This window comes from Chelonia mydas, chromosome 2, assembly GCF_015237465.2.
Source record: "Chelonia mydas isolate rCheMyd1 chromosome 2, rCheMyd1.pri.v2, whole genome shotgun sequence".
Taxonomy (NCBI): Eukaryota; Metazoa; Chordata; order Testudines; family Cheloniidae; genus Chelonia; species Chelonia mydas.
Genome location: NC_057850.1, coordinates 133,674,510 through 133,687,923, shown reverse-complemented (window position 1 = coordinate 133,687,923; position 13,414 = coordinate 133,674,510). Strand labels below are relative to the sequence as shown.

Sequence of the window (13,414 nt, the reverse complement as noted above, 5' to 3'; positions counted from 1 at the left end):
CATGCAATTAGGTTCCCAGGAAGTCAGTGGGTCATGCACAGATTAAAAGAATTGTTAAGCCTTTAGGTTCTGATCCTGTACCATGGGTGTGTGTTTATACCTACATGGAGCCCCGCAGAGATCAATATGACTCTGCAAGGGCAAAGCTGACCACCCGCGTAGGGCAGCTTTCAGGATGGGGCCTTCATGTTTAGCACTAATACACTAGTGATATTTCTGTATTTATTTTCTTATTTTTCCTTTTATGTTGGAAGGGGCAACTTTATCTAACAAGCCAAAGTCTTTTGCTAATAATAAATCCCCTCTCTGTTACCTGTTGCTCAAGAGAGAGCCCAGAACCATCAAGCTATCCTCCATGCTAGCAATCGTTTCTGAAGTGCTGTCTCCTCTCAAGAGCAGCTCACCACGAGTTTTAAAGTTGGCGAAGGTGAAAGTTTTGTTGTCCCACTCAGCAATCACCTGTTTCAGCTTCTGCTCAATGTCTCTCTCCTTCACCGCGCTGATGCAAATATCCTAGTAAATAAATAGCCAGTTAATAAGAGAAGCTCTTTCAGCTCAGCTTCAAGCATCCCTATTCTACTATCCTCTCTCTCCATAGCATTCGCTAGGCTAGACGGTTAACATAGATCAGTAAGTGTAAAGACTACCGATATATTTTTCACGTGCAAAAATAATGGAAACCTCTTTATTCATATTCATCTTAAAATTAACACACCTGAAAAAGGCAGGAACTTTGATATGCAATCCTTCTACAGATGAGTTACATGAGAAGGTAGAGAGCTACTCTGCTCATTCCTGGCAGCCAGACCAGCTGTTTAACTCCAGTTTAAGGATACAAAAGGCTGAGTGGCTATACAAAAGATATCTACCTATCTACAGTTTCTCAAGATCATCTTTCACCACAGTATTTCTACTAGTGGTAGGGACAGGATGGCCAGCTCAGTAATGATCTTTCAAAGCCTCATTAATGCAAAGCAAGTCACCTGTACAAATTTTAACTCCTGTGCTGGGTCCCACTGCAATCTTTAAGTCTTTGCAGGATTGATGTCTGTTTTGAAGCACAGGCTATGTTAAGGCTTTGTTACTTCATAAAAGAAATTTAAGGGAAACCTCAGGAATGGGGTGAGTATTTGGAAAGGATACCTTAGTGTGGTTTTGAGTATGTGAGAGTTACTGAAGTACCACAAGTGCCACAAGTACTCCTTTTCTTTTTGAAGGATGTATGGATTCCTTCTATTTAACTACTATGAAAAAGGTCACACTAAGGATATTACAATGCCTTGAAAAGTGTTAACTGCTCATTTCTGTGCCATTCTAACTAATACCTCTATTTCCTCTTTATATTTCAGCAGAGGTGCTTCCATGATATTCCTCAATTTGAAGGTCTCGCTTTCCACCTCAAAGTCGTGTTCAGTGAGATCTGTAATCCTCTTCCAGTGCCGAGCCATCATGGCCTTATTTGACATAAGCTCAAGCAAAGGGCAGCACTCACTGAAATCATCAACTGTCTTCTTTAGATCCAAAAATGCCTGCCATTCCTTTAAAGCGCGAGGAAGTTTGCGACACCTGCATGTATACAATGTTAACTTTTTTGAAGCATTTCAGATGTCCCTTTATGTTACTGAATTAGCTAAGGGAACAAAGCAACAGCAATGGCACAAAATAGTTCTGAAGTTAAAGTAGAGTTTAGTTTAAGTTTCCTGAATTTAGTAATTGTACATGTGCTTTAGGAGAACCTGTATTTTTCCCCATCAGCCTATTTCATTGGCTGCAGATCAGGGAAGACTACACACCTGTTCTAAGAAGTTCAGCTGAACAATCGTACTACCCTTACAATGAACATTTTCACGGTCTGTTAGTCCATCTATGAGCCATTTTACTACATTATAACAACTATTATCCCAGTAATATTTCTTCACCACATACAACTCTGGAATTCCTTTTAAGTTATTTTTATTTTTCAATCAACATTTGCCAAATTTCAAAAACGGTAAAGAGTTTAAATTTTCTCAAACATTCTCCTTCCCCAAACTTTTGACCAATACTATTGATTATGGGGTACTTAGTGGCGGTATTCTGCCTGGATGTGCAGGATAACCTGGTTTGAGTCTTGAACTCACTCAATTCCCTGTTTGACAAGAGCTTCAATTCTGTACATGTATATCAGCCCCTGTTAGATAGGAAAAGTATTGGGTTACACAGCAGCAACCCCATACGTTGCTGAAGGGGTCCTCTGCAGTGGAAAGTTAAGTTAAATTATTCCATTTGTATTTCAGAAAAATGTAACCATCTTTCAACTAGAGAAAAGTAATGATCAATTCCAAATTTGCCCTCTAGACACAGGGAAATTATTTGTTACTTGGAAAAAACTCCCAAGGTACAAGAATCCTTTAACCTCAATTGGTAAACTACTCCCTCTTTGGTGAAGACAGTAAAAAGAGATGAGTGGAAGATTTCAACTACATTTTAAAGAGCAAGAACATGCTTATCTAAGTATAATGAGTAAAAGGCAATCCCTACCATTATTCAACAAGTAAAAACACCCAGCTTAACCATCTGTACACACTTCAACACTTTCTCACCTGTTCTGAAACTCCAAAAGTTCATTATTTATTTTCGCAATGTTAACTTCTGACCAGAGGATATCGTAGTAGCCATTAACTGTGTCAATAACATTGTTGTACAGGCTGTAAAGTTTCTGTAGCAGGGTCAGCTGCTTCTTTATCTCAAGTAGCTGAGGATACTGGGTAACAGGCAAACCAAAAAGCTCTTCCCCACCAGTGTAGGTCATGTATTTTCGATAGAGGCTGTCAAATCGGTTCTAATAAAAATATATAGATGCAAATGCTAGTATTATGCTCAGAGCTCTACAAGAGAAAACATAGCCCCTGCTCACAGGTATCTATCATCTAAAAAGGCAGACAAGTGACATAAGGTGATGCAAAGGATGGTTAGAAAGTTATGTTTAAATAAAAATGGGACACTCACTAGAGCCTGTGTTGGAAGTCCTCATGGAAGAAGCGAGTGGTAGCCTACATGGTAGGATAGAAGGTTGTTTCTGGAATAGTGGGGTGGGTTGAAGAAAGTAGTCAGATTGTTATCTTTGGTGGCACAGAGTGAGAAAGGTTGGTTATGATATGGAAGAGAAGAAATAAAGGCATAGATGAGGTTTGCAGGCCTTGAAAGCTAGGATTCAGGTCTGAAGTGCAAATCCTCAAGTGAGGGATTTGAATAGGGAAGTCAGGTTTTCCTTCCTAGCAACTCAGACCATTTTGCATGTGAACTCTGGCTGTATTTGAGGGAGCAACATGGGAAGCAGGGGCCAAATAGAGAAAACTGCTGTAATGAGAGTGGAAACTAGCCAAGGCATGTGGAAGCATTTTATCAGAAGGGTAGCGAAGAGTATATATGTTTGGGGGAGAGTTGCATAATATAAAGAAGTGGGAAGATTTGGCAAAAGCCTGGTGATGTGGAGTGAGCATTAAAAAGTGAGACCAAAGATGCAGATATATCAAAGTGTATGCTCAGCACAATTAGACTCCAATCAGGACACCTGCACTTAGTAATTATGTTTTATTATACAAATTCTGTATGTAAGATGCATGTTACCCATTTTTGCAATTCAATTTTTTATTATTCTTTGCTAGCTAATGTTGAAAAAATTTCAACAAACTTTGGTCCCAGTAGCCAAATTAAGTGGACTATATAGCCTTGTGGAATTTATTTAAGTATTCTGCTAAATTCTGACTGACTGAAATGTTTTTGCTACTTACATGACATTTTAATTAAGTCTTTTAATTGGGAATGAATACCTGGAACATGATAAGCCTGTCACTGGCTTCCTGAGGCTCAAGACCAACCGCCATTGGTCCATTCTGGAAGAAGAAAGTTAAAGATGCTGTTCACCAATGTTAAAAATAAAGCATTTGGCACATATGATTTCACTGTCTGTTCAAGTGTTAACTTCATTAATAGTTTTTACTACTGAGTTTTGCCACCCTGGCTCACATCTAGTAGTACCAGAGAGATCAGCGTGTCTATTCATAGGGAAAGGTGCTTGGCACAACTAAGGGTGACAGAAGGGGATTCAAGTACTTTTCATACTTAATGAGTTGGGAAGGACCTTTAAGAAGTACCCATCACTATCCCCTTCTACTGGTGAGAGAGCAGATGCTAGTGAGCTGGTTTACTGGAGACCGACTCTGCCTGTCTTCTTTGCAACAGTGAAATTGGGAGGGTGCAAGGAGCTTCCACCCTCCTACATGCCAGACAAACCTCCCACTCACTGGAGTATAAGCACTATTCAATCGGCTTGTATTGAGCAGGCCTCCGTAACACTGAACTATCATCCTCATTTGCCCCCAGCTCCCCTTGCTGAAAAATCACAACCCCTACCACGTGCTCCAGAAAAAAAGTTAACTGACTCTCATGCTTCATGATCACAGCCCCCTTTGCAATGAAGTTGAAAACCACATGGTTTACAAGGGTCACACAGAGAACTTACATGCTTTTTTTTTTTTAAGTTTCTTTCTTTTGAAACACTCCACAGATTAATACCTTGTCGTAGTCTGCATAGTAGTGATTGCAATCTTCAGTAAATATCTCCACAGTGCTAATTAGTTCTCCCCTGAAGTTAGGCTGCAGAGTTACTAGCTCATTCTGCACTTCATTTGCCCGGACCAGAAGCTTCTCCCAGAGATAGCGCAGGGTGTCCACCTTCTCCATCTCTTCCTTTGCCACCAGCAACTCATATTTGTTTAACATTGCATAGGATTCCTGTCAAAACAATGGTTGCATCTATATTCACCATGTACAGAACATGCTATATTCTATGCAAATACATATATAAATCCTCAAGATTTTAAATGTGGGAGACTGAAGACAGTGCCAGAGGGCCTTTTAGAGAAGCAGGAAGGCTGTGCTAATATAGTTGTGCATAAACAACAAATTCAGGAATCCATGATCACACAGAAATTAAAACTACTGTTTTTCCTCTTCACAGCATTCGACTCCTGGATCTGATGGATGTTTGTTTGTGTTTCAACCTGTTGCTCTAAAATTATTTTCTGGTTATAATGACAAGAGCCTATGTAACCTACAAATTCATTTTCATTGTGATAAGGGTAAGAAGAATTAAATTAAAGCTATGCTTCAGAACTGACCCACAATAATGACTATGTTCAGCACTACCACCGGTAATACATGGAAGAGAGGAATAGCTAAACATTTTACAATAAAATAAGCAACACTCTTGAACAGATCTTCTTTTGCATACATGCTTAAATCTAATATCAGACATTTACCACTGAGAGCAGTGGGAATCCAGCACAGCCAAGGTTTACCAGAGATCTTAGGTGTATGAATTGACAATTAAGTATATTAGCTGCTTTATTACCTGCTCCCCCAACTCTGCCCCTCCCATATCTATAGATTCCAGTATTGTGGTCTCTGAGTACCTGAATTTTCATATGTATCACGGATGCTTTGTTTTGATATACTACATTGCAACAACTAGCTAAAGTAATCAGAAACCAATTAAATTGGTCTAACATATTTTCATTCTAGAACTTTAAGAACTTTGGGTAACTGTTTGGTCTGAACAAAAATATGGGTGAAAGAGGAACTGGAACTGTACTGTACTAATGACAGCCAAGAAAAACATTTTATTTAGACCAAATAATGGACTAAAAATCAATCTTGATATGAGCTTTCCTAAGGAAGAGTATGCCAAGATACAAAGCTAGCCAAAAACTGGTATGTGAATCAACAGATATGTCTGTTATTTGCACCTGTAACAAACGCATGAATGCTTTCTAGCTTCCAGGGATACTGAAAGTATCATGTATGAAACTCAATATTTTCAGTCCACAACTCATATTTGGAGCACATTAGCACATTATTTCCTTAATTACAGCTATAAACTGCACTTCAGAAATTGCTGAAGTTTATTCTAGAGAAAACTGACATTGAAAAACAGTTGTCCTAATCAAGCATTTCATCAGCAAATGTACCCCTTATATATCCAAGCTAAAAGAGTAGACTTGCTAGTATCTCTGGTAAGTAGAAAATATGCACTAGGCTAAACTAAAGAGCTAAGAATTCAAAAGGCAGGCACAACAGAAGCACAAAATAGTTGGTTGCTGATTGGGAATTTAAGCCAGAAGCTTCTATTTGAGGTGTAGCCATCAATAAGCCACACTGTACAAAACTGCATTGGGATAAGGTCATGCTTTAATGGTGAAACATTCAAATAGGAAATGGGTATTTTCTTTAAAATTACAGCATATTCTTTGAATCTTCTGTCTTGATCAGGAGAACCTGTGATTCTCCCAAGAGTCAGGAACGCTTTTCTTTATCAAGTACTTGTCCTCAGTAAGATGTACATCCTCAGGCAAAACTCCACCTCTGTCTTCCTTCTTGACTTAGATCTGCAGGATACCCTCCCTATACAGTACACATTTAAGCCTGCATGAACTTGTTCTACCAGACTCCAAAGATCTCTGGTTATTCATCTAACAGTCACCTCCTTTGTGTCTCCATACGCTTTGGCCTCTGCAGCACCCAAGGGCAACAGCCTTCTTGTCAACTGCCTTAGTAATTCTCATTTGAGAATTCCACTTGCCTGAGCCTCTCCATTTCTCTCTGCTGCTATGGCAAGTTATGCCTACGTCCTGCCTCTTGGCTCATTGAGTTTACATTTGCCCTAATGGGAGTTCTGCACATGAAGGACTTTCAGGACCAGACTCATTTTATTGTTTAACTAATTAGCTCATATCAGCACTAAGATAGATAGATAGATAGATAGATAGATAGATAGATAGATAGATAGATAGATATTCTCATCACATTTTCAAAATTTACACTGCAAGACAGTGTTTCTATACACACCAGAAGTAAACACACACTTATCCCCTTTTGATTACCTCAATTGGTACCACTTGGAAGTCTATGGGGATTTGTTGCTCTCTAATCTCTTTTAATGCAGTCATAGCTATTCTTATGTCATCCAAATCCTTAATTTGTCGATTCAGTTTCTTGCCAATTTCCTCTACAAATGTGAAAATGTTTTCCATCTCTCTTCTGTATTTCTTGTTACAGTGACGCCCAAACTCAATCATCCAAGCCTTGGTTTCTGCAGCCAGTGCTAGCTTCAGGTCAGCTAGAAAACAGACAACAAGTCATTTTAGATAATTTCCCCAAACACAGGCTTTATACACACAAGCCTCTTGTTAAATTGTCAGTACTTTTTCAAATATAAACATTGATTTTGTTTGCAGATGACTGTTACATATGTGTTTTATTCTCGTGTTTATGGAGTTAAGAGATTGGGCAAAAAGCAATGTAAATTTTGTCAGAATGGTCATTTCAATTTAATCTTAAAACAATCTAATTGCTGAGGACCTGTTTTTGCCTCTCAGTGCCATAAGGATGCTCGACAAGGGTCCTTGAGCCACTGAGCTTCAGTGGTTGGAGCCAATATGCTTACAGAAGGCAGTTTATGTAATGTCTTCAGAGATGCTGGAGGGAGCATGCTGAAGAGTAGCAAGGACTGTACCTCTACAAGCATTTCGGGGTCCTATTTTCACAAGTGCTGCTATACCAATGCTCAGCCCCTCTGTAAGTGCACTCCCTTAGTTCTAGCCTCCAGGTAGAAGTGTGCATATGGTGAGGGAAAAACCACGCATAGAACCCATCCATCACCCTTTTTGGGGTACATAATACTGTTCATAGCTCAAGTGCCACCCCAACCAGGGTGCAGCTGAATGATGACTGATTCCTGTATTGGAATGCTTTGGATGGACCCTTCCCCGGCTGTGAATTCACACAGAAGGAGCCATAATTTGGCTCTTTAATTAATTTCTATTTTACACAATTGTGAGCACTCACATTACACATGTATTATCTTGTTCATCAGTTTAGTTGTCCTCACTCCAACTTTATTCACTGAACTATCAGGTTAAATAAAAACATGACGGGACAGTTATCATTTAAATCATTTTAGAATAATTCGGGGAGGGGGGGAGTTAAGTGAAATCTTTAAAAAACAAATGATACCAAAACTACTCATTTAACTTGTAGGAGCTTTGACATTTGATTTAATGGGCACAAATTTCCAATCTCAATGGGGAAAATTAAGGTCCCAATGCTTATTTCTGCTATGCTGGAGTAAAACCTTTCAAAGCAAGATCTAAATCAAGGACATGAAACTGCTCTGGCTTCAATGATGAATATGTATTAGTGACAATGTATAGGATTAGTTTAAATTATCCTCTTTAATATAGGATATTGCTTGTAGGTCCTTCTATTACCTATGCAAAGTGTGACATTTATTATTTTGACCTGTCATATGTGCCTATGCAGGGAGCCCTCTTATTCCCATGAGCATGTTACCTGTTTTGTGGGTCACAGAATGAGGCTCTTCCCTCCCTCTGCAGGGCCATTAGTCCCCATGCTGCACAGGTGGGCAGGGAATGTGCAGGAAGGGGAAAGGCATGCCAGCTGAGTCTTGGTTCCGTTCACATACTGACTAGTGTGATTACTTCACACACCCACACTCCACTTTATCCCCTGCAACAGAATGTCTCCCTCTGCTAGGGCAACTATACCCACCCCTTGTAGCCATGCCCCCAATGAGTTCTGAGCATACCAAGTTGCTTCCCCCTCCCCCCCCCGCACAATAACTTTGAAACAATTTCATGAATTGACTCTAAATATAAGTAAATGCATGTGACTCCTTCCAAACAGTAGTAACATTTTGACACAGATAATTCATGCTTCAGATCTAAGCATGAAGGGTAAAAGTAGATCTTATCACAGAAACCTGGCTATAAGCTTAAGATACTGTCCCTCAACAGAATCTTTTTATGGGTCTCAGAGGTATAATCATGGGGAGAATTTAAAAAGTGAATTTTAAGGCAATAGTCTCAATTGTTTCAATATGCATTAATGATAAAGGTCAGAGTGAGAAAGTATAACATTTGTTCTACAAAATGCTTGAGCTGACCACTGTACCAGTATATAGTGCCATAACTCCCACACAGATGTATTCAGGTTCTGAGTTTATCTCCAGCTCCAAGTCTCTGAAATGGAGGATCTGGGACTCAAATTCAGAGAGTAAAGGGTTTCCTGTTATGAACTTATTGATGGTTTCCTCCTTCTTCCTTTGCCAGATGTGGTCATAACATTTGAAACGCTCCAGAGCTGTAAGAACCTCCTGGAATAAATTACAAGGTCAAAGGAAGTTTCTCAGTGAGCAGTTGCGAACAAGTAATTTCTCAGATATTTCAGATGCTGGTTCAAGGTCAGTTGAAGTAAATGGTGGGGTAAGCTGCATTTCAGTACCAAACAGGAGGGTGTTGAAATATTTAAGTTAAGCAAATCCTGCTAGAATGCAGTATCTATTCAGATACAAAAAACAACAATGAAACATACTGAATATGGCTGAACAAGTCACCATGTACCTGTTAGATCATTTAGTACTAAAACCTCCCCTCAGTGACTGGTATGCAACCTCAATTACAAATCAGTGAAAATAATATTGTCCCTTTAGGTTAAAAGGTGCAATGTCTTAGTCGGTCTGGTGGCAAGAATTCAAATAGAAGAGGCATTTTCTCTTCTGCTTGGATTATCTTTTATTTAACATCTCCTTCTCCTCTCAAACCCCCACTGAGGATGAGTGTGCCAATATGTCCCCCATAATTGTCAAACTGGCCTTAATACTTAACTTTTATATACTGTATATTTACAGTACTGTCTGAACATAAACTCAATTCAGCTGGGCCTCAGCATGCCAGGGAGAGTTTTTATAACTGGAGAAACTGAAGCACAGTAGTAAATTGAATTGACCCAGGTTCACACATGGAGTCAGTGTCTGAGCAGGGAATAGAATTCTGTCCCATTCCCATTGCTGTGCTTATTCCACCCTCTCTTCCCATAGCCAAGAGGAGCTTGGAGACAAAAGTGTGCCCAGTTAGTTTGCAATCTATTTTTTTATATTGCCTTTGGCACTTTCCAGTAACCCACTTCCATTTGGCAACTTCTGAATAATGAGAAATAAACATTACTTTGGGGTTTATATATTTACTCACTTCTGAGGAAATAACCACTATCCTGGATTTCTACCAGTGTCATGTGCTGGATATTGCTATTTGATCCAGACGGCAGTACTGTCCACTTCTAAGTTAGGCAGAACAGTGTTTAGGCCTTTTGCACACTGATGATGTGCTGTGACATGCACATTCTCATGTGAGCCCTTCATTCCATTCATGAATGTATACATTTCTGGCCAAATCTTTAATGCAGTTACCAACCCTAAATGATGAGCCGGGTTCTGAGCAGATACAAGGTGGAGCAAAGTAAATCACCATTCCCAGGCTGCAGAGCACCTTCAAAAGCCAGTGGTTGTGAGTAGGCCCAGCAGACACTCGTGGCCCCTACAACAATACAGTCTCTGGGTCTATGGCCCACCCCTTTCACACCATGAACACTATAGCATGCAAGAAATGTACACCCATAGGGTTATCTCCCCACAGCCAGACCACTGCACCTCAGCCAGCAGAACATCTATGCCCCCCTCCACAGCTGCAGAGGCAGCAGCTGCATTTTCTTCTAAGGACTTAATACACCAGTCCTACTGAGGCACATCTCCCACTAGCTTTGGCAGAACTTTTACTTGAGAACTCAGGATCTTGCCTTAGAATCATAGAATATCTGGGTTGGAAGGAACCTCAGGAGGTCATCTAGTCCAACCCCCTGCTCAAAGCAGGATCAATCCCCAACTAAATCATCCCAGCCAGGCTTTGTCAAGCCTGACCGTAAAAACCTCAAAGGATGGAGATTCCACCACCTCCCTAGGTAACGCATTCCAGTGCTTCACCACCCTCCTAGTGAAAAAGCGTTTCCTAATATCCAACCTAAACCTCCCCCACTGCAACTGGAGACCATTACTCCTCATTCTGTCATCTGCTACCACTGAGAACAGTCTAGATCCATCCTCTTTGGAACCCCCTTTCAGGTAGTTGAAAGCAGCTATCAAATCCCACCTCATTCTTCTCTTCTGCAGACTAAATAATCCTAGTTCCTTCAGCATCTCCTCATAAATCATGTGCTCCAGCCCCCTAATCATTTTTGTTGCCCTTTGCTGGACTCTTTCCAATTTTTCCACATCCTTCTTGTAGTGTGGGGCCCAAAACTGGACACAGTATTCCAGATGAGGCCTCACCAATGCCAAACAGAGGGGAACGATCACGTCCCTCGATCTGCTGGCAATGTGCCTACTTATACAGCCCAAAATCCCGTTAGCCTTCTTGGCAACAAGGGCACACTGTTGACTCACATCCACCTTCTTGTCCACTGTAACCCCTCGGTCCTTTTCTGCAGAACTGCTGCCAAGCCGCTCAATCCCTAGTCTGTAGCAGTGCATGGGATTCTTCCAGCCTACGTGCAGGACTCTGCACTTGTCTTTGTTGAACCTCATCAGATTTCTTTTGGCCCAATCCTCCAATTTGTGTAGGTCCCTCTGTATCCTATCTCTACCCTCCAGCGTATCTACCACTCTTCCCAGTTTAGTGTCATCTGCAAACTTGCTGAGGGTGCAATCCATGCCATCCTCCAGATCGTTAATGAAGATATTGAATAAAACCGGCCCCAGGACTGACCCTTGGGGCACTCTGCTTGATACCGGCTGCCAACTAGACATGGAGCCATTGATCACTACCCGTTGATCCCGATGATCTTGCCAGCTTTCTATCCACCTTATAGTCCATTCATCCAGCTCATACTTCTTTAACTTGCTGGCAGGAATACTGTGGGAGACCGTATCAAAAGCTTTGCTAAAGTCAAGGAATAACACGTCCACTGCTTTCCCCTCATCCACAGAGCAAGTTATCTCATCGTAGAAGGCAATTAGGTTAGTCAGACATGACTTGCCCTTGGTGAATCCATGCTGACTGTTCCTGATCATTTTCCTCTCCTCTAAGTGCTTCAAAATTGATTCCTTGAGGACCTGCTCCATGATTTTTCCAGGGACTGGGGTGAGGCTGACTGGCCTGTAGTTCCCCGGATCCTCCTCCTTCCCTTTTTAAAAGATGGGCACTACATTAGCCTTTTTCAGTCATCCGGGGCCTCCCCCGATCGCCAGGAGTTTTCAAAGATAATGGCCAATGGCTCTGCAATCACATCTGCCAACTCCTTTAGCACTCTCGGATGCAGCACATCCAGCCCCATGGACTTGTGCTCGTCCAGCTTTTCTAAATAGTCCCGAACCACTTCTTTCTCCACAGAGGGCTGGTCACCTCCTCCCCATGCTGTGCTGCCCAGTGCAGTAGTCTGGGAGCTGACCTTGTTCGTGAAGACAGAGGCAAAAAAAGCATTGAGTACATTAGCTTTTTCCACATCCTCTGTCACTAGGTTGCCTTCCTCATTCAGTAGGGGGCCCACACTTTCCTTGACCTTCTTCTTGTTGTTAACATATCTGAAGAAACCCTTCTTGTTACTCTTAACATCCCTTGCTAGCTGCAACTCCAAGTGTGATTTGGTCTTCCTGATTTCGCTCCTGCATGCCTGAGCAATGTTTTTATACTCCTCCCTGGTCACTTGACCAATCTTCCACTTCTTGTAAGCTTCTTTTTTGTGTTTAAGATCAGCAAGGATTTCACTGTTAAGCCAAGCTGGTCGCCCACCATATTTACTGTTTACTACCATTGGGATGGTTTGTTCCTGCAACCTCAATACTTCTCACCAATACATTTCTCAAACCTCAGCCTTCTCACCAATACATTTCTGTAGCAAGTGTCTTGGTCACTAGTGAAAAATTACCCCCTAATTCTATCATAGATCATTAAGATGTACTAGCTACAGTCTTTCAGATGTGTCCAGTGGGGTAATTCACACCCTATGGACTTGTTATAAATTTTCAGTTTTATGTTAAACAATAAGCTTGCACTCCCATAAACCTTTCAGAGCTGTGTGCTTTTTTACTGTTCAAAGTTACCCTTTCTAGACATGATGCAACTTTGCAACTACAAATGTTCTCTCTCCACCATCACAGTTTATCTTGCTCTTATTAAGCAATTTTTATAAGCATGTCACCATCCTATATGCATTAGCCCAGTGTTGTATGTTCCCTATATTGCATGGCATAAGGACACTGCCATAGATCGTAAGATTCAACCATAACCCTGCTCACTTACCTTTTTGGTAGAACTGAGGACAGTACTAAGTACAGAGACCAATTTAATAATTTCCTTGTTCTCAGAAACACTCTTGTAGTAGTTACTGTTTTGCACTGGAGCAGGCACGTTTGCAGTTGCTACTTCTGAGGTCATATCTAAAAGGACAGAGCCATTAGAAGTATTTGTAAAGACCAATTTAAGAAAATGTTATAATTTTCAGTTCAACAAAACTCCCAAGTTGA

At 40.9% G+C, this 13,414-nt stretch overlaps 1 protein-coding gene across 1 annotated transcript in view; it reads right to left on the bottom strand.

The window, feature by feature from the left end:
• Nucleotides 1–13,414, bottom strand: part of DNAH5 (dynein axonemal heavy chain 5) — a 309,924-nt gene that overhangs the window by 155,751 nt on the left and 140,759 nt on the right. Inside the window, exons 22-29 of the mRNA XM_037893325.2 lie at nucleotides 13,191–13,327; nucleotides 9,013–9,214; nucleotides 6,924–7,159; nucleotides 4,558–4,776; nucleotides 3,813–3,875; nucleotides 2,583–2,821; nucleotides 1,326–1,566; nucleotides 314–513 (exon numbers count right to left, since the gene is read on the bottom strand). Of these exons, the coding sequence (XP_037749253.2) occupies nucleotides 314–513; nucleotides 1,326–1,566; nucleotides 2,583–2,821; nucleotides 3,813–3,875; nucleotides 4,558–4,776; nucleotides 6,924–7,159; nucleotides 9,013–9,214; nucleotides 13,191–13,327 (1,537 nt within the window). The remainder of the gene's footprint in view (nucleotides 1–313; nucleotides 514–1,325; nucleotides 1,567–2,582; nucleotides 2,822–3,812; nucleotides 3,876–4,557; nucleotides 4,777–6,923; nucleotides 7,160–9,012; nucleotides 9,215–13,190; nucleotides 13,328–13,414) is intronic.